Source organism: Psittacula echo (assembly GCF_963264785.1).
Source record: "Psittacula echo genome assembly, chromosome: 10".
Classification (NCBI taxonomy): Eukaryota; Metazoa; Chordata; class Aves; order Psittaciformes; family Psittacidae; genus Psittacula; species Psittacula echo.
Window position 1 is genome coordinate 21,177,439 of NC_137741.1, and position 21,691 is coordinate 21,199,129.

The window sequence follows — 21,691 nt, forward strand, 5'->3', positions numbered from 1 at the left end:
CTGTAAACTAAACCAGGTATCTGCCCTCTGCTGGAAATTGAACCCAAACTTCCACGGATGAATTAGCGTGCATCATAATTAAATAATCAAGTCTTCCCTTTTAATTCACTTGGAAACAGGAGATCTCTCTTACGGAAAAAAGATCAGCTTTCTTGACAGGCTAATTAAGTTGCCAAACTGTCCGGCACACTACATCGGCAGCTAACAGACGCTGAGCATGCTATCTCAACCTGTTCACTTGCTTATCATTGCTGCTCATCTTAAGTCCATAATGTTTTGCCACTGTTGATTCATCCCTAGTTACAGCAAAGTTCATTTACTCCGTGGGATTCATGGATTATGCGTTCAGCCACCGATCTGTCAGAGCTCCATCTTTGCTTCTTGCCTGTTGTTATGATATAAAATAACACTGATTTTTGGTGTTTGTTCCTACAGGCTGATGCCACTCGGCCACATAAATGTTTATCCTTCAGTTATTAAAGTGAAGCTTTTAGAAACTTCCAAACCCTTAACAGAAATTATGTGAACACTCAGAGTTATAAATGGATTAAACAACAGTCTCGCCCTGTGCTATGTATGACTTTGCTTGCAAAACCCCAACTTTCTTCTTCAGTAATAATTGCTATAGGTATGTAGTGGTAAAACATTGTAATTCCTTAAAGTTAGTGCCACATATATGACATTACTCTGCGTAGAGTCATAAATCAGGATGAGACAATAAAACTAGTGAAGAGGAAAACCTTTAATGGTTTTGGTTTTGTGCCAAATTCCATCAGATATTTAGTAGACACTTTTTTTTTTACCTGCCTTTTCATTTTCTTAGGAATTTGTGGTCAGGAATGCACAAGTCAGTGTTAAATAGCCAGTTTCTTTAGAAATTAAGACAGATGACTTGGAATATTGTGGGAAATGATTCTAGAGCCATGTGAGCGTTAACAATAATGCTTTCTAACCTTGTATGTGCACACGTGCTAATCTTAAATACAAATGCAGAAAGGTCATTTCACTCATGTTTTCTGCGAGTCTTTAGGTTGTGATAAAGAATCAGCCGTTACCTCTTTTACTGCACTTTGATAGAGCTGTGGATCTCACTGTCTTACCACTGAAAATATCCATAGGGCTGCAAACTGGTGTGGTAAACCTTGTTTTATGTGAATAAAGGGTATTTATTAATTTTATTTCATTGAAAGAAAATGTGAAAATCCTATAAATTTACTGTTCTGCTGTCTGAAAGTCTTCAATGTACAGAATTTATATGAGACATGCAGATGTAAAAACCTGCTAAATGGTTTCATTGTAAATATAGTCTTTTGATCAATTGTTTTCATCAGTCTTCCTTTAGAAATGCTCTCTGAGATTGGTTTAATGTAAAACAGATTAGCTCCAAGTCATTTTTCTGTGAAATTAGTGGATACAAGCCGCACACATGTATAGGGGTAATTTTATGTGATCTCAACTTACTTAATTTTTTCCCTCATGCAGGGCATATCATGTCCCTAGTGGAAAAATACTAGCAGTAAAGGTAAGATATTACAGTAATTTTCTTTCTCTCTTTCTTTCTCTCCATTCTTTCTTGACCTTGATTTCCTTCTCCCTCTGATTCTTAGATCTCAATTGGGTTTATCACATTAATCCACATTGTTTATGCAGGAAAGCTCTACATTAGGCAGAAGCTCTTCCCTGTGAGGGTGCTGAGGCGCTGGCCCAGGGTGCCCAGAGAAGCTGTGGCTGCCCCATCCCTGGCAGTGTTCAAGGCCAGGTTGGACACAGGGGCTTGGAGCAAGCTGCTCCAGTGGAAGGTGTCCCTGCCCGGGGCAGGGGTTGGAGCTGGAGGAGCTTTAAGGTCCCTTCCAACACAAACCATTCTATGATACCTGAACCTGTCATGAGCAATAAGACAGGAATTCTGTAATAGGCACAGAAGTATGGAAAACTTAAGTATAAAATAATACCTTTATTATTTTATTGCAACTTGCAATATGGAACTAAAAACGTTCTTGCCCTAAATGCTGGGGTTGTGTATGGATGCCGCTTTGCCCTGGTTCTTGCTCCTCATGTAATCTTCTTCAGGCTCTACAGAGAGCATCCTCTGTGCCAACTCTGTTCAGTGTCAGCATTGCTGCTCTCCAGCAAGGACCCTGTGCTGCTGGGGAGCTGTGGGTGCCCCCAGAAGTTGCCTGGAGAGGAGGTGGAGCACGAGGAAATTCACACAGGCAGAAGGGAAATGAGTTCACCCTCTGCAAGGTTAATTGAAATCACCTCCCTGTGGCAAAAAGCCTGTTCCTCAGCAATTTCACCTCCTTGTTTCCCTTAGAGTCTATGGGTTTGGTTAGTCCTGGTGGGTAAATAGGATCCTGAAGATCTGGGGAACTGGGTTTTCTCTTGTAGATACTATTCATGGTGGTCCTGTCAGTCTCAATTGTATTTTTTAGTGTGATTTCAGAAGAGATATTGCATCAACCTGTGTGTGTTATCATAGTGTAAAATAACCTGCTCACAAGCTGGAGGTCAGGAAACTGCAATGATAGCCATCATGCTGGCTTGCTCTGTTAAGAAAATGACTTAACACATCCACGGCCAGGCATACCCAGCAATAAAAAGAGACTGGGAGGATGATAATGCCAGTGTCTTGACCTGATCGTCACACGGATCAAGTGTTTTGACAGAGGATTACCACACTAATAGAAACAGCACTGGATGGATCTGCAAAAGCAGAGTTCTGTGTTTTGGGGGCTTTTTCTGATAATAAACCCACAGATTTGGTAGGACAAGAAAACGTGTAAAACCTGTTGATTAAAATGCTTTCAGGTGGTAGAGAACCTCGTGAATATATTGAACAGGAAAACAAACCAATGCTACATATGCTATAGACCAAACCAGTATCATTTTATATAAACTTTACAGCTAGGTATTGTGCAGAGAGTTCAATAGATTATTCACAGGTAACTTTTTTCCAATTAGGGGAAAATCTGAATGAAAACTGTGAGTGTACACTGGCTGGTTGCCATTCTTTTAGTTTCTCGTGCTCTTAAGCTAGCATTTAAATGGACCATTTGATTAATCATTTGTATACCGACTATAATACTCCCGAATTTCCTTTGAGTTGTACATACTGTAAAAGACAATTATGTCGCCACAGATTAAATAAGTGAATTAAAACAGAATAGCAGCTTAATTTGACCTGTGATTTTGCTCTCATTCCCTTTAGTGGAACGTATGCCACTCCAGCAAATAGATGAAGTCATCCATGACAGCTTGTGATGAATTGCCGTATTTATACTGTATATTTTAATAGCCTCACACTAATTTAAATTGAGCACAGAGTAAATTATAATTCAGTCACTTGACTGCTTGTATTTAACTTGACAACTCATCCTTATTTGTCCTGGAGGTGTAGTGGAGAGCAGAGGAAATATGTTCAGGTATTCCTCGTTTAAAAATTAACCCTTTTCACTTGGAATGTTAGGTATGTGGAGTTCATGTAGGTCCTAAGTGTGCCAAGTGGTTTCAAAAGCACTGTATTTTGGGCAGGAACTTAAGGAAGATGTGCAGGAATGCTTGGAGCCCCTTGCTGAATCCCAGAGGTCCACCACACCATTTAAATTAAACATCATAGAATCACAGAATGGTTTGTATTGGAAGGGACCTTAAAGCTCATCCAGTTCCCACCCCTGCCACAGGCAGGGACATCTTCCACTAGAGCAGCTTGCTCCAAGCCCCACGAGGCAGCCACAGCTTCTCTGGGCACCCTGTGCCAGCGCCTCAGCACCCTCACAGAGAAGAGCTGCTGCCGAAGAGCTCATCTCAGTCTCCTCTCTGTCAGGTTAAACCATTCCCCTTGTCCTGTCCCTACAGGCCCTTGTCAAAAGCCATACATGCTTGCCATACTGTTGTAGTGCATTTCCGTACTTGCCCTACCCAGTAGTGTCCTCAACACTTGTTAGTATGGTAGCTCTGCTTTCTAGGTTATCCCACTATTAGAATGCAGGGTCTGTATGTAATTATAGTTAATGCAAATCAGCCAGAGACCTTTCTTCATGCCAGGTCGTTGTTGATTGGATGTCAGTGATGTATTTGACACTGATCATGCTAACTAGTCCTTGTTCAGGTCAGTGAAGCCTTCCCAGGGAACAGGCAGGGAAGTTTCTCACTGTGAGTAGTATTTAGTGAGATAAAATGCTGATTTTTATATTGTTGACAAGATTAAATTCTGTTAATATTCAGTGGGTGAAACTGATGGTATCCCAGCAAATTACTGTAAGTTTTTCAGGCTGGAAAAATGTAAGTGAATATTGTTGGCAAATGATTATTGATCTAGACAAGTGTGTTAAACGTTTCTTGGCAGCCCTGTATTACACTTACAATTTAGTTTAGTGACAGCTTTTATAAATAACCCTAAAGCAAAGTCTTGATAAGAGCAGGTTATCGGTTTTTCTTTTAGACAGATTCTGATACTGTAAAATCTGTGTGTTTGGAAATGGCCTCTGTATTTTGTTGCATCAGCAGTATATGCAGCCTATTATATCTGTTCTGCTAATTCTGCAAATTGACTACATTTTGTTTCCCTTTAGCTTAAAGTATTAAACTGTGAAGTATTATGGTGGCTTAATGCATTTAGAATCCATTTTGGTTTATCTACTAGTACTTAATAATAGAGTGTGGAAGTCTTCAAATAATCATGGCAAGGAATTGCATGTTAAAGTTCACTTTCAATGCTGGTTCTGCCAGAACCAGCATCCTTATTAAGAGGGTCTGTCTTGAAAATCCTGCAGACTTGTGTCTCCACCTTCACTGCAGCGCTTGGTGCTTCAGTCCTGGGTAGCAGCCTTTCTCAGAATGATGGAAGAGGAGGGTTTGGATGAAAGAAGCAGTAGTAAGCATGAGAGTGAGCTGCTTGAGTGCTCCTAGTCAGGGGGTGTGTAGTTGTTTTGAGGAATGCTTTGGTGATGCTTATCTAAGTATCTGTATCATCTGCATTTTTTCTGTACATCTAACAGTTTTCCATGTTTCATACAATTTTTAGGAATTTAGATAAAAAAGGGATAAATATTAAATTGAAACTATCAAGGTGGTGCTAAGAGGCACTCCGTCAAGGCACCACTGAGACATTTAGAAGTGCTTCCAATACTGTGCATATTTAGCCCTTAGAATTAACTTCAGCACATTGGGATCTGCAGATCTACCACTCCTGCTCTTCACATTACGTCTGGGGCTTGTGTTCAAGCCGAACTCATCTCATGGTTGAATGGTTAAACCACAAACCTGATGATATTTTGTGGATAAAATTGTCTGTATAGTTTAGTTTGCTTGTAACTGACTTTTAAAAGTAAGTAAGTTTGTCCTCTCATTTCCATTTCCTTCCTTTGCTCATTGCTGTATTAAAATACTCTTTCCACCTATTCCTGTCTTTCTTTTCCTCACACAAAGATAACTAATACACAGATCTTCAGGGTTTTATTTTGAATCATTCATTTTTTATGTCAACTGTGATCATGTATCTGTTTTGCTGTATTTTAGGTCATACCCTTAGATATAACACTGGAACTCCAGAAGCAGATAATGTCGGAGTTAGAAATTCTTTACAAGGTATATAAATTTTCTCATTTTCATTATTCTTCCTTATAATCTTCTTAACAGCAAATTTTAAACCAGGCTACTCTCTTTTTCCCTCTTTTCCTAGTGTGACTCATCGTATATCATAGGATTTTACGGTGCTTTTTTTGTAGAAAACAGAATTTCCCTGTGCACGGAGTTCATGGACGGTGAGTTGTGCATTCAGTGTGCTTTTGGTTGCTAAGTCTGTCAATGGGAAAACCATATCAAGGTGTGCTTTTCCACAACAGAGCAAAATGTAGTGGTATGACTGTATTAATAATTCCGCAGGTAGTTTTTAGACAGAATAGGTTGGTATTGGGCTTGTGTTACATTCTCCATGGGCTGCTGTGTTTTCCTGAGTGTAACTTTCCTACTTTTATTGAAAATGTAAATAGAACAGAAATAAATGCTGGCTTAATTTGTGGGTTGATATTTGAGTGTTCCATACAATCTGTCCTCGCTGACAAAACAGCTGTTCCTCACTTTCCCTGTTTTGATAGCCAAACCAGATTTTCTTTTAAAGAAATCTATTAACCCAATGTCCTGTGTGTTTTCAATGGAAATCGTCTCTTAATTGCAAGACAAGGAGTGATTTTCTAACACAGCTGTTTAGCAGCGTGGCACCAAGCTCCTTTTGGAGTGTACTCCTGTTTCTGCCAGTGTGAGTCTTCAGACCAAGAGTATCCCCTTCACCACCATCTGATGCTGTGGTCATTGTGGAGGTGTATTAGTGCTTTGCTTTGAAATCTTCGTGCTGTGTGGAATTCTTGGAGAAAAGGCAGGGAAAGCATCATGATTGCAGCAATTTATAATCATTGCTGCCCTCTGTGTATCAGTTCTGAGAGTGTGTTTCATGGCAGCTGCAGTCCCCTTGTGTCTCTTGCGCAACAACTTTCTTCACAGGGTTCAACTCTTAACATCACGTTGTTGTTAGGAGCAGTAGTCTGTTACTCACTCCAGGATTTTCTTAAGAGCCGTCATTTTATGCCTTCTTCAGATCTTTCACAAAGCTTCAGTTAAGCTGGATATAAAGAAATGTAAGGATCTCACAAATAATTTTCTGTGGAGAAAAGGCTTTATGGCAGGAAAAATTTCCAAAGCCGAATGTGTATCATTAAGCATCTTTGAGTAGCTTCTTTCTTTCTGATACAAAGATAAAAAACCTTTAGGGCTTTATGGTGCATTTTGTTTTCTCCCTGTTAAAATGGTCTGTTATTGTTGTTATTTCTCCCTTTTTACATTCACTACCTCTGTCCCAGGCATCACTGTGCCCTGTTTTCAAGTAGGAATATTCTCTCAGATTTTCCATATTTTGATGGAAAATACTACATTTATTCAGCAAAGCCTAGAAGCTCAGTTTCTTGCTGTTCTCCTGCTGTGTCTTAGCCATTTCTCTGCTCTGTTCTTGCAGTTGACTCAGATTTGCAAGCCTGTGTTAAGCAGGAGCAGTTCCATGCAGTAAGGAAGCATCTGCTCATGCCAGAACCATGCGTCTGCCTAGACTGTGTATACCCCTACTAATTCAGAGATGTTTAAAATGATGGACATAAATGCTTGCAGTTCTGAATTCTTGTTTGAAAATATTGAAGCCTTTAGGGTATGCATCCCTCATAGTGTTGCACAATGATGGTGTTTACTGACCATGCACTAATTACTTGGAATTATACTGGAGGTGACCTCTGGTCTGCCTCATGTTGTGCGCTCCTTCTGGCAGAAAGCAACAGCAATCATTTAAAGGAAGAACTAAATGCAAATAAAGGGACCTTGCAATTTTTTTCCCTGAGACCTTTAATTTTGATGTACAAGAATACAGGTAAAGAGAAGAAAAAATACTTTCTCATCCTGCAGATAAGCATCTTTAACCTTGACAAATTTCTAGCCCTTTGGACTGTCTTGGGCAAGTTTATAAGATTTCCTGAATCCCAGGGCTCTGCCCAGTTGTATCCCAACCTTTAATTTTGATGCATAAGAATAAAGGTGAAGAGTTTTCTTACTTGCTGGACATTGGCCTCACTCTTTTCCCAATGGTGTCGTCAGTAAAATCTAGATGCTGCACTGAGAGCAGAGGTAGATCAGTGCTGAGCACTCTGAGAACCTCAAGCCTTGACTAAGACAACCTGCTCTTGCAAGCTAATGGTAATACACTCTGCCTGTAATTTACTTGTCCTTTGATTTATTTATTTGCCATTCTACTTGGGTATTTTTCATTCTCAATTTTAAATTTACTTTCTTGCCCAAGGATTTCACCCCAGGGACATTTTGAGCCCTGGTTTGGTCATGACTCTCCTTTGCAGAACATAAGGGAAAAGCCTCTGGACTCTGAAGTCCACTGTTGCTTTTGGGATGACTGTTTTTATTCCTGAGAAGTTTCTCCAAGCCTGTTGGGTTTGAGTTCTCCGACTTTGATATTCTGTCTTGTGACTGGGAGGTTATCTAAGAGTTTGAGTGTTAATGCTGCAAGCAACAATAAGTAATGTGGGTGAAAAGACCCCCAGGTACTGTTCCATGTGTTTATTCAGAGTTTGGTAGATTTTTAAGGTCAGTTATTTCTGACACAGTTATTGTTATATCATTGATGGTGTTTTTATTAATAACCAAGGCCTAGAAACCCCTTGTGGTTTCATATCTGGGGCAGTATTTCATTTTGTATTATCTAAGCACATTTTGTTTGTCCCTGCAGGGGGTTCTTTGGATGTTTATAGAAAAATTCCAGAGCATGTACTTGGAAGAATAGCAGTAGCTGTAAGTACTTCTTTCTTTTTGTCTTTTGGGTTTTGATTGTGCGTGTAACACAATGATTTGAGTGCACACGTGCCCCCTTGGGACACCAAGTCATGTCCAGAATCCGTGTCCTCATTGTGAAAGGGAAGGTCCTTCCTAACCCTCCTGTGTGCACAAGGACACCAGGGTTAAGGAAGCTTTCCTTTAGAATTACCAACACAGGAGTTGCCAGAGGCTCAAGAAATGTGATAAATTAAATGGGATAAGGAAAGAAGGCATGAATTTGCTGGAGATCTGTGTCGTCTGTTTGTTCACATCAACGCTTGTAGGATGGAGCAGTCCTCTTGATCACCTTTCTTGAGCCTTGCAGTCTTTCTGAACTATATGGTTCCTTTAAAAAGTGATTCAGAAGCCCTGTCTTAGCCTTTAAGATGATTCCCTCATCTGCTGCTTCTCGTGTGTAATTTCCATTGTAACTGTCCTTGTTCTGCACAAAGTTAACTCAATTAGGTTTGCTTCCCAGGCTGAAAAATGAAGTCAGCTCCTGGTACCAAAATGCAATGGCAGAACACATTTTCTCTCTTCCCCTGTGGCAGATGTACTCCTGAAGGCAGATAAGGAGGAGGCTGCAGTTTTTATTTGGCACAAGCCAGGCCTGACCAAGGCTGCCTGGGGACAGGCTGCTCTTACTGCAGTGCTGGGACCCTTTACACCTGAGCAGTCATGGTTGAGGAGCTGATAGTGATTTTGGGGGTGATGAGCAGGGAGATGGTTTTTGAGCTAGGAAAAACCATCAATCCCCAATATCTACTCAGTTTGGTAACAAGGTGTTGATTGACAGTGAGATCCTTGGAGAACCTGGTAGCTCATCGCTGTGTTTCAGCAGCATTCAGTGACTGCTGTGCTAGAAATTCACTGGCTGTGATTTGAAAACTAAATTACAGAACAACAAAAGAAGGAAAAAAAAACCCCAAAAGTTCCATCTTTTGCCAGAGCTGAACATGGGGTAAATGACCAATGTCTTAGTGGATCTCCCAGGAGAGGGAGATACTGCTAAACAATTGCTAAATATAAGGAATACTTTGATAACTTAAGCAGTTTAAAGCATAACAAAGTTATTCTATCATGTGCCATTTAATTAAGTGCTGGGCTTTCACATTCATTATACATCAAGCTGACAATTTAAATCCTTTAATCCAACACAGGCAGCTATTTAGTCTCTGTTCATTGTAATTCACAGCTCTACTTTCCTCTTAATTTGTGTGGCCTGCCCAGGGTGGTGAGCATCCTTCTCTGATGCTGTTTCCTCTAAGTACCTTCAAATCTGCTCATTATATAGCCTAGCAGTTTCTTATAGAATTTGAACGCTTTTCACCTTTAGTTCAGAGTAAAAACGTTTCATCTCTTCTTCCCTATGGAGCAATGAACAGTGTCCTCATATTCCTGAGTAGCGTGTGTAGAGTGTAATAATACTGGGATGGGCCTTAAAGAATTTCTTCAGCTGCTTATTTCTTTTTCTTTTCCTTATTTGACTTCATGTTATGTATTTACTGCTTCCACACTAACTTACCTTATTATTTCCTTTACTTACTTTTGTCTCTCCTCTCCCCCATCCTCCCCAGCTCCTTGGCTTGATATTCTCCTGATGTTCTCTTCCAATTAGTCACTTATCCATAATGGCGGTGCTTCAGCCCCACCTTTTATGTCCTGATAGATAGATAGATAGATCTTTTGTTCACCTGCAGGGTCATCTCCCTGTGAATCTGTTAGTTAGTGAGCATGACTCCCTGACATGGACAGTGAGCTCATACTTACCAACTTCTAGTTATTTTATTTGCTGCTTTAGCAGCCTGTACTGTGCCCACTGCAGTGCAGGGGGTCAGTAAAGAGGTGAACAAAGGAGCAGCAGCCTTCAGAGAAGGAACTTGGCCCTTTCTCCTGCTTCTCTGTAACAGAAGGTGTGTGCTGAGGCTGAACCAGCACTGGCAGCGTCCCCTGCTCTGATGCTGCTTCTTTGCTCAGTTGGCATAGTAGGCTTGTTGGAAGGAGGCAGTGAAAGCCTTTGTTCTCTCTAGAATTTATCAGTGGCAGCAGGAATGGCTCCTTTAAGTCTTCACAACCCTGCATCTTGGTGTGTGATGTTTCAGCAGAGCCCAGCAGCCCATTTTGTGTATTGGGCACCTTTTTACCAAGTCCACAGGCACCGTAATCCCCACCCTGGACAGCTTGGGAAGATTACCCAAAGCCTGGAGGATTTCTGTTCATGTACCGAGGAGAAGGAGGATGTCAAACAAAGCTGGAGCTCACATGGGTGGATTTTGTACACAAAACCTGGAGCTTCTCTGGTCTCTCTTTTCCCCAGTTTTTGTATGTTTTCCTTCTACCTTCCTTGCACCATGTACAGAGTCATTTGTCTTTTATTCTCCCGAGACATGTACAATGCATTGGTCTATTGAAGCTGCTTAATAATATGTGTGACCTGCACATCTGTTAATTAGAATATCTCTTTGTTGTATTTGAAGAAGTTTTTAAGAGAAACCATTTCCAGAGGAAAATGATGCCAGCGCATGTAGGCATTTAGCAGCATCCCAGCACTCCTCTTACTGTGACTTGATTGTTTTCTTGCTTCCTTTCTTGTTATATGAATTTGCCATGAAAAGTGGTGGGCTGACAACCCTTGAAAACAATGATAAGCTTTAAGGTCCCTTCCAAACCAAACTAGTCTAGGATTCTGTGATTCAGGAGCAGGATAAAATAGTAAGAGAAACTCCAAGAAACTGGAGGGATCTCTGACTTTATCATAAAATTCACCCTGGTTGCCTGTATGAGGCAGTATCAACGAGAATGGGAAAGCTCTCTTCTTCCTTGTGTACTTTATTTATGTGAAGGGCTAGTGTGCTTTTCCAAAGGAAAAGTGTATCTTGGGAAACCCAAAGTGATGTGATCGCTCCTGCTTTCATACTGATGTGTACTTATTTGGGTCTGCCGATGTAAAATCTGTTCTACCTCTGCTTGCCACTTCACACGTTTACTTTCACTTCAATTTCTGAAGCAGTGACATTGTGCACTGTATTTTGAGTGCTAATGTTGATTGAAGTTCTCCCTGAAAGGATGTGCACTTGAACTGTCAAGAGAGTGGGTGATTGACAGCAGGTAGAAGTACTTTTTGTGTCAAGGCTTTGTCAAGCCATTGTTGTAAAACCTACTTTACTGAATACCAATAATTCCTGCTAGATGTTCAATCAAAAGATACTCTCTTCCAGCACCATTTTAGAATAATATTTAATACTCAAGAGTCCTTTCCTAATAGGCAAATGTAAGGTAAGTGAGGAATGGTGCTTTCCTCTAGGTTAGTCCATCTGGGGGGCTCCTGTTCGTATCTTTGCAGCCCACGATAAAGGGAAAAACACTTTTCATTCCTTTGCACACTGATGCTGAGAGAACTGGAATGTGAGAGTTTGTTTAGTGCCGTGTCTTTCGTAACTGCTAATCCAGCACATGTTCCATAATAAAGATGTTTAATAACTCACAGCTGTTGACTTTTTTCCCCCGCAGGAAACATTTCTTTTTTCTATGAATGCATGCTTTAAATTAAATAACTTCATAATGGTTTTAAAGATTCTGAATAGTCCAAATAGATGTTTAATAATCAGAGCAGCTTACTGTCATCAGAAGCACTTTCACCAATGAGGAAGCCTGAAATGTTGCACCCTCTTTCTTTATTTTTGTATGAATACTTCTTGGTTTTCCCTTCTTCTTATGACAAAATGCTGTGTAAGTACAATTCCCCTCTTTTGCTTTTTGAAAGGCCCACATGAACAAGGCCACACCACTGGGCACACAGAATTTGACTTCTGTTACAGGGATTTGCCATCTGAGGCCGTGAGATGGGTATGAAGTGTGAGTTAAACACCGAGGAGTTGCCACCTAGAGCAGTTTACTGGGGATCCAGAATCATAATTTGCTCTACAAAAGAGATTGTGATTCCACTGACATTGGTTTTGGTTACAGAATAAGTTCTAAAAGGAGTTTCTAATCCAATAGGAAGGCTGTAAATCCTTATGCTCTCTGCTTTCATGCTGTATAATAATTTCAGCACTTCTGCTTGATCACTGTAACAGAAGCAATTTCATTGCAGTCTACTCGGACAATGAAAAGAATGTAATTGTTTTGAGTGAAAAAACTCCTACAACTTCACAGCTGTCAGGAATGCTTTATTGTTCTGGAGATGCACAAGTGTCAGGGAAGTGAATGAAATGTCGTCTCAGAGATGGGAACTTTATGGGAAAGATTTGCTTTGTTAAAAAAAGCTGGCTGAAAGCAGGGATGGGTCGGATTAGAAAGAGCAGAAGGAGAAATGTGTGTGTTGAATCTTGCTCTCTGGGCTTGTAGTAAATCTAGGGGAAAATCAGAGTGTTAAAAATGCAAGAGTATTGGTGGTTAATTACTGACAGAAACAAAACCTGCAGAGAGGATGACTTGTAACACCCAACTGCTGTCTTAGGGAGTGGACTGATGGGCCTGTTTGATTGTTATAATCATATCGTACATAGGAAATAGAGTGGCAGTTGGATGCAGTGATAGAATCCCAGACTGGTTTGCGTTGGAAGGAACCTTAAAGCTCATCCAGTCCCAACCCCCTGCCACGGGCAGGGACACCTTCCACACTTTCTGGCCCTGGCTCCGTACTTCATTGGAATTTGGGTCTTTAATGACTCGTGCCAGCTGAGATGTGCAGTATTTCTTACCAGGAAGCTTTAATATGTGTCGCTTTTTCTTTTCAATTCAGGTTGTGAAAGGCCTTACCTATTTATGGAGTCTAAAGATACTGCACAGAGGTGAGTAACAGATGTTTTCTGTTTTCCAATGAAATACCATATTATTTTCTATTAACAACACTGCTACGGAGACAGTAGATCTTGTAAACATCTGCTTTGATTCCAGTGGAGTAATGCAGAAGGAAACTTGCTCATTAGCCTTGCATGTTTTCTGATAAAATATTTTTACTGCTCTTCTCTTTTATTGCCCTCCCTGTTCCCCTGCAAAGAAAAAGACTGAAGAAAGAAACAAATTTTATGGAGATGGAGATGCTCAGTGTTACAGGCAGGTGCCCAGTGGCAAAATGAGCAAGGCAAATCAGGTATTTGCCTGGGATTGAAAATAGAAGATGGATAATGAGTTTTCTTACCTCAGAAACCTCACGTGACAGCCACAGGCATTGCGAGAGTCTCTAAAATCGTGGCCCACTGTCCTCTAACATGGTCATGAGCAATGAAAGAACCTTTAAACCTGCTTGCACTTAGGGCATTTTATTTTGGGGTTTTGCTGTTTATTCTCCTTCCTGAAGCTCATCTGTGTTTTTTAAACTTCTCATTTAGTTCTTGCTTTTAAATGTTATTTTATTTTGTCACAAGCATACCTGTTGTGGAAAGTTAATTTAGATATATTAGAACTTTCAAAATCAGCGCCAATTCTGGAACAGTGGAAAACGCTGTTTAAAGAACAAAGAAGCTCTTCACCCTTCACCACCCCCACCCAAAAAAGAAAGGAAAACTCATTACATTTATAATGTGTCTGAAGTGTCTGAAAGTAACTGCTCTGGTTCCTAATGTTGCTAACAATACTGTTTAATTTAACCCATCTGCTCACTCAGCCCGAGTGCACAGTTGGAGCGTGCAGTAACCGACATCATTTGGGATTGAAAGAGAAGGGTAAAGTGGAGAGACACGTAGAAAATCTTAAGTTGCAAACCAAGTGGGTAACAGCATTTCTTGTGGGGTGGCTGGTTTTGGAGCGGCTGAGAGGTAGGTGCAAGGCAGAGCAAGGTGATGAGCAACGCCTGGGTTGTATGTCTGATGTCCTGGTGTGCAAGGAGCTGGGCACCTCTGGAGAGTCATCCAGAAATCTATGCTCTGAGTGATAAGAATGAGCTAATGGGAAACACTAATTATGGTATGTATTGAGGTCCTGCCCATCCTTAGACCTCAGACTGTCCTCAAGCTTTTATGGAGAGTTTGAGTGGAGGAGGAGATTGATCCTTCCTTTGTGCAATGCCCCAGCAAGCAGCTGTGCAACAGGACATTGGCTTTGATTCCTCCTCAGTTTCACAGCATCTCCTTCTTGGGAGATCATTGTGATGTGAGAGCACAGGCTCTCTCCCAGATGGGAGAAAAAGGCCTGTGGCCAGAAGAGTGAGTAGAGATCAAGTAAGGTGCTGGCTTTGTTACCCCCGATTAGAGGCTCAGTGAAACACTAAGGCTGCTGGTGTATTTGACCCTTGGCTTTTGCTGGATTAAAAGAACAGAAATAACCCCAAATCCATGACCAGCTCAGTGCAGGCACAGGTTGCCAAGGAGTCTTCATTTCTGATGATCGTTTCAACATTTCACCTACTAGCCTGGATATTGCCAGATGCAGATTTAGTAGCTCCATCCGCTTGCAGCAAGAGGATGAACGGTCTAGATGCCAGAGCTGCTACAGCAATTGTCAGAATAAATGACAAGGTAGCTGGAACATCCATGGCTGGACATTACTACACATTATTGTCACACTTTTATAACACCCAAAGAGGAAAAAGGCACATTTGAATCTTATTTTTCATTTTCTCATTTAAGATTCTGGTCACCTCCTCAGTGTGATTTGGAAAGAGCATTGTGGGCAAGCATAAGTACTATAACTGCAACGTTTTATTGTTTGTTCTGCTGTAAATTTAGAACCTGGATCTGATTTTTGCCTTGCCAGTAAAACAAAATCCCCCTTTTATATGGGTTTCATTGCCTTGATTGAAGAGCAGCTCTGAGTTTTTGATGAATTATGTATGGTCCTTGCCATGGCCTAAAGAAAAGCGCAGAAACTGATTTTTCATCACACTTCAGATGTTTCTGGCCTTGGTCTGTTGCTGGAATGACCAAGGTGAGAACAGCACTGCAAAGTGCGACAGAGAGGATAAGTAGAATTCCGGGTTCATCAGAGTTTCCTCAAGGTTTTCAGTCTTGGTATCTGTTTTGAGGACACAAAACGTATGTGTACTTCTCTGTCTTAAAAATGGGTACAAAGTAATACCATGCCAGGGAAATGCCTGTTTCTCAGAGTAATCTCTGGCTACAGGTTTTAATGCATCAGAGGTAAAAGAAAGACAGTTTAACCCTGACTTCCTTGCTGTCACATGTAGAAGATCATGCAGGAAGCTCACATAGGCTAAGGAGTCAAAGAGTTTCCACCGCGGCATAAGGAAGGTGGAGAAGCTGTGTAAGGCAGCACAGCAAAGACAGTTTGTGACTAGAGCATGGATTAAAGCAAAGGAAGCAAACAATGAGCAAGTCTTTTATTGCAGATCAGACATTTCAGCAAATATTACAGCTTAACTTCAAAACAAACCTTGCAACTAATGAGGTGATAGCCGTGCATATTAATAAACCCAACGCTGTAGTCTTAGTCATCACACCCACATCAAACATAAACATAAGATTAACACCTGCACCACTTCTTTGGAAGATGTGAGAATGTCCCAATGATAAGTGTGCTCTTTTCCCCAGAGGATAAGAAGTAGAAATGGAAGGGTAATGAGAAATTAACTTAGATTTAAAACAGAATTAGCAATTAAACAAGTCTAATCATGTACAAAGTCAAAGTTTGTATAAAGACAAACCAAAATCTGTTAAGTTCAAGAATAAGTATAGACCGTATGCATTTTATCTGCTATGTTTTTTTTCTCTTCACACCTCCTTATTAAAGGAAATGTATGAAATCAATGTTACCCGCTTGTGTTTAATTGTGCTCATCTGTATTTGTATGTGTGTTGGGGGCTGATATATATTTGTGCTGGTTTGGGCCCCTTGGTTTCTGAGCAGGTTTTAGATCTGTCAGAGTTTTGAAGGTCTCTTCTGATTTGTGATGTGTGAGTCTGAGCAGAGTTGATGATCTCGAGATGTTCCTAGGCTGTTGGTGGCTGGGCAAAGGAGAAGGGAGGTTTGTGCATCACTCAAACCGTCTCTTTTTCACCCTGGATTACTCCCATAGAAGGATATTCAGATCCTCTTTGTTTTAACAAGCTACTGAAGCTGAGGAGTGATGGTTGGTAGGGACAGGTTCTACTGCAACAGGGACAAGGAGTGTTCCCATCTTAGTTTGCTGAGGATTTCACCAGAGGTGCCCAGAGCAGTGTATTTGACTTTTCACCCACCCTCTTTTTAGCTTTATGGGAGAAAATTGTTAGTGCAGAATGTAACGAAGCACAAAAATACTAGGGCACGTGTATGTATGCCTCTGCATACTTACATGTGTAGCTAAGCACATACATGCACACTCATGGACCACTTAAGCTTATTTACAACAAAATACTCCTGGCCTTTGCAACAAGCATGCTGAGGAAGTCATTGTGGCAAGGAAGTATTGTCATTTTCCCAGCAGCTTCTCTCTAACAGCAATGTTCTGTGAACTGTCTGCAGGTAGAACCGAGCTTTTGTATCTCTTCCTTGAACCTGGCATGCTGTGGTTTTGTATGTTTAAAAGACAGGAAAAGTCAAGAGACAGCTTTTAGAAATAATGTTGTTTTGTTGGGCTTTTTTTTCCTCACAATCACTAATCCGTTTGCTTTCAATAAAACAAGATGAAATGTTTGGTGTTCACAAAGCTGAACCCATGACAGTTCTGTTTACTGGTAAGCGTGAGCTTTGGAGGTCCCATTTATTTGCAGAGAGGTGAAACTACTTAGGAAGATACATCATAAAGAGGAGTTGTTCCTCCTCTATAATGATGCTTCATGGAAGTCATTTGTATTAAGCAAGCACTGGTAATGGGAGCATAATGACCCCTTTTGGCTCTTGTTTAAATTCTTTCACTTCTAAACAGTAATATTAATCACAAGCAGATGGTGCAGAACATTATTTATGCACGTTTGTTTTCCAAAACCAAAAAGAAATGTTTAACCCATTAACTGAAGCTGTTCATGAAACAAAAAGGCTAATTTACTGATTGGGTGATTTTTCTCCCCACTTTCAATGTGCGACACTTTGTGAAGTGGCGTCTTCGTTGAGGATTGTCAACTTCCCTTTCTTCTTGAGGAAACCAATGCAACCCTTGGAATTCACAGCAAATATTTGCTTAAATCCCATATTTGTGGTGCTAGTTAAATTCTGCTGCAAGGATAGATAGTGGTTTTGGTTTTGTTACAGCAGTGCTTGTTTGGCTACAGCTTGCTCAGTGGAGGCCCCAGCCTGCACAGGCTGCGCTTTCTTCATGGGCTTCTTTGCCTTTGTGGGCTGAGGCTTCCCTTCCTTCATGGGCTGACCATTGATTGCTTTTTTCTTTTAGGAACTTCTCCTTTTATTATTGTTTTATTTGTGGAAGGGTTTCAGGATCAAGTAGTGCTCATTGAATGACAGATGTTCTTTTTAATTATATTGACTTACTGTTGTTTCCCGGGAAAGGGAAGTTGGGTCTGCAGTTCCCCAGTGACACAAGGTGGCAGCTGGACACATTGGTTCTAACTTGGTGGGAGCTGGTAGCCCCTGTGGGACAGGGGACAAATGTGACGTGTTGGTTTCCTCCAGTGAGTTGTGTTAAGGGAATAAGGACTTGTGGGATGCCCTTGGAGCACATAGAATCATGGAATGGTTTGGGTTGGAAGGACCTTAAAGCTCATCCAGTTCCAACCACCTGCAATGGGCAGGGACACCTTCCACTAGAGCAGGTTGCTCCAGCGATTCAGCACAAACCCAGGATGTAGGTAGCTCCATTGGCTGCCATATTATTAGAAAGAAGGTTAAACAGGATTACTGTGCAGTGTTCTTTTCTCCTCAGGATTCAGGGTAGAGCCTCTGATGGATTCATCATGTCTTGATAGATGTAGCAAAGTCAGTCAGCACCAGAGGTCCGTGCTGTTTGTGAGCTGCCACAAGGAAACCTTTGAGTCTCCCTGAAGTTTTAGTTAGAAAACATATTCCTAAATGTTGTTGGGAAGTGGACAGGAGATTGGTGACTGTGTGGATGGCTCCATAGCAATGTTCTGCCTATCACCTGTGGCGTGGAATGGGTAAAAATCCACCACAAATGCAGCACGTGGATTGAATTCCTAAAGACGAGATGAGATTGGGATAACATACTGAGTCTGTTAATGCTGTAACATGATGGAGACACTCATGACTGATTGTTCTTTTGGCTTTGGAGGGAAATAGCAAAACATACCAGCAGTATCAATACCTAACTTAAAATGTACAGAGTTCCTTAAGCTGTATAGTGTACTGTTGGATGCTACCCTTCTTTAAACTGGATTTTTCCCTCATATATAGGAAAGCATTTAATCAGCTTGTTAATTGAGGTTATACATTTCTACATTACAGAGACAAATTAAGCAAGCTACTGTGGTACCAGGAAACATCTGCTAAACAAAGGCAAACTTAATGATAAACAAAATTGGGTTCTTTTCTAGTTGGGTTTCATCCATCTGCACCCAACTAGTGTTCACTTTTAAAGAAGGCAGAGATACAAGCTATTACTTTTAATCCGTTTTGACAGAAGAAAGCAGTGATTAGGCAAAGCCACTGTGCTCTAATCTGCCCAAGTTTAAGCCAGGCCATAACATGCACATGGTGCTTTCCAACTGGCATCGCTGGCACAGAAAAGGTGCTCAGTGTTTCCTGCACTACCATCAAGTTTATTCACACATCGATTTTAGAGTATGCAGCAGAAGTAAACCACTTCTGGCATCAGAGGGGGTCAGCATTAAGTTCTTATCTGGCTTTACGATGTACATAGATGTTTTATTTGCTGGAGTAGGATTAGTGATCATTAGTAATCATTTCAAGGCATTGTTCCAAATCCATGCGATCGGAGCTGTGTTGTGCAGTAGAAGCTGTGTAGGTGGAAGCCAGTAGCTCTAAAGCATGGTGTGCCCAAGAGCAGTGCTGCATTCTGTGTTCCTGCAGCTCAAATGTGCTTGTATGTTTGCTGTTTTGCCTGTGTTCCTCTATACAGGTGTTTGTGGGGGACACTTTGTATTCGTAATTTTCATAGAATATTAAATTCTGCTCTTGTCACCACATGGAATTAGGTGAGAGCTGTTGGAGAAGAGGGAGGCAGGGTTAATTGCAGTGATAAAATGCAAAGTCACAAGGCTGGGATGAATGGTAAAAGGTCAGCCCAGCTATCCTTTGGTACAAAAGCAGGCTTCACTCTTTGCACTGTTGCTTTTGGCTTGTTCCTAAATGATCCAGTGACACTTTGTTCCCTGTCAGCCGTTTCCACTTCACACCATCAGCCACAGATCCTTTTTTGCAGACCTGCTCCAGCCTACGCTCCAGGCAGTTTAATCCTATATTTATGCAGTTGATTAATCCCTGTCTAAACACAGTGCTTCCATTTGTCCCTATTGAATTTCATGTAATGTTTTCACTCTGATTTTTCCAGTTTGTCAGGATCACTTTAAATTCTAGGGCCTGTTCTCCAGCACACTTGCTGTCCCCTCCAGATTAGTGTGACCTGCAGATTTAGTAGCATGGATTATTAGTATTTGAGATACCATGTCTGTGCTACTGACTGCTACAAACCAGAGGCTGCATTTGAAATATATCTGAACTATTTCCTGTTAAAATCCATCACACTGATATTGGTAACAATCCCTGTGTACACGATGCCATAATCTAGAGACTACGCTTTTGTTTCCCCAACAGATGTGAAGCCATCTAATATGCTGGTGAACACACGAGGCCAGGTGAAGCTGTGTGACTTTGGGGTCAGCACACAGGTAATTCCCCCCTTTTAGATATGTGCCTGCTCTCTTCGTAATGTCAGAAATCACCTGGCTGCCAGACAAACAGCCCCACAGCAAGCTCCTCTCTGCTGGGAGAGCCCTATTCATTTTTAATCTCTGGGCGACTTTTCTTCATCTGAATATGATTGTTCATTGTTTAATGACAGCAAAAACTGCTGATATTGTAATTACTACTTACAAATAGCAAACTTCATTGATATGCAGCTTTGATCTGAAAGCGTTTTGGCCAGACAAAAGGGAGGGCAGAACGAGAGACGTGTCTGGGGAGCCCAACTGGCCCACAATAAAAATTAATATTGGGAGTAACAATGGTGGTGGGCTTCTACACTGTGCAGCACAAATTTTAATTAATTTCCATTTTGGGCCTCCCTGGAGAACTTCTCTGATGGTGACCCATGAGCTTGCTGTGATGTTGATTTGAATTTCAGCACCTTTACTCTCAGCCAAACACGAGGACCAAAGAGAAGGTCAGCCTTGTATTATAAGTTGTCAGAGTCTGTTGTCCCTCCAGCGTATTTAGTGCTCGTCGCATTCAAGTGATGAATGTGGCTTTATTCACATCTTGAGCCAGCTGACTGAAAAATGAGTGTGTTCAATCCTACTTCAAATTGAGTTTTTATATCAAACTAGTTTGGGGTACTAAAGCGATAAGCATCCTGTTTAACAGAATTGTTTAAGGTTATCTGCCATAAACTGTAATGCAGTGCTTGTTTAAATTGGAACTCTCATTCCGAACAAAAGAGAGATTTAATCATTTTTAATGCCTTTGCAGATAAATTTGTTCCCTTTTATATAATTTTTAGTTGATTTATAGGAATGATGATTGTAGGTTAAATGAGGAATAATTGCCCATTTTATTTCCACATTATCTTTATATTGTTCTAACAGACTGTTTTGTCTGATAGCTGGTGAATTCTATAGCCAAGACGTATGTTGGAACAAATGCTTATATGGCGGTAAGTGGATTTATGCAGGAATTACATTTAAATAGAAGTATTTGTTCACAGTCTTGTTCTGTGTAATGCAGGATAGATTCTAAATCAATTCTCAAACTTCATCTCTCCTTATCCCCAGCATAAGCTATGTCTTAATTGTGCATGCCCCGAAACAAGTCCCTCATGCTGTCTCACAGACCCAGTCCCTTCCTACCTGTGCTCCCTACCAGCTCCCAGCTCTGTGACACTCTGCTTCTTGCTGATAGGAAAGAGTAATATTGGGAAAGTGTTTATTTAATGTGTTTCTGGGTGCCTTTACTGCTTTTTAACAGCTGAGAACAAAGCAGAGTCACTTAAACATTCAAAACTCAGTTTTCCGCAGAGACCATAGAATCATAGAATCACAGCATGGTTTGTGTTGGAATGGACCTTAAGGCTCACCCAGTTCCAACCCCCTGCCACGGGCAGGAACACCTTCCACTGGAGCAGGTTGCTCCAAGCCCTGTCTGACGTGGCCTTGAGCACTACCAGGGATGGGGCAGCCACAACTTCTCTGTTGAGGTGATAAGCCTACGTTTGCCTTATTTCTGTACATTAAAGTATAAATTCCCATCATTTTTAGATCAAATTAACACATTGCTGAAGATGTCTCACTAGGGGGAAGGCTGCT

General features: G+C 41.0%; 1 protein-coding gene across 2 annotated transcripts in view; it reads left to right on the forward strand.

Moving 5' to 3' along the window:
* Positions 1–21,691, forward strand: part of MAP2K5 (mitogen-activated protein kinase kinase 5) — a 122,532-nt gene that overhangs the window by 40,900 nt on the left and 59,941 nt on the right. For both annotated transcript variants that reach the window (XM_080626543.1, XM_080626544.1), the window contains exons 9-15: positions 1,483–1,522; positions 5,518–5,586; positions 5,681–5,762; positions 8,276–8,337; positions 13,106–13,154; positions 19,986–20,059; positions 20,992–21,042. In XM_080626543.1, the coding sequence (XP_080482669.1) occupies positions 1,483–1,522; positions 5,518–5,586; positions 5,681–5,762; positions 8,276–8,337; positions 13,106–13,154; positions 19,986–20,059; positions 20,992–21,042 (427 nt within the window). The remainder of the gene's footprint in view (positions 1–1,482; positions 1,523–5,517; positions 5,587–5,680; positions 5,763–8,275; positions 8,338–13,105; positions 13,155–19,985; positions 20,060–20,991; positions 21,043–21,691) is intronic.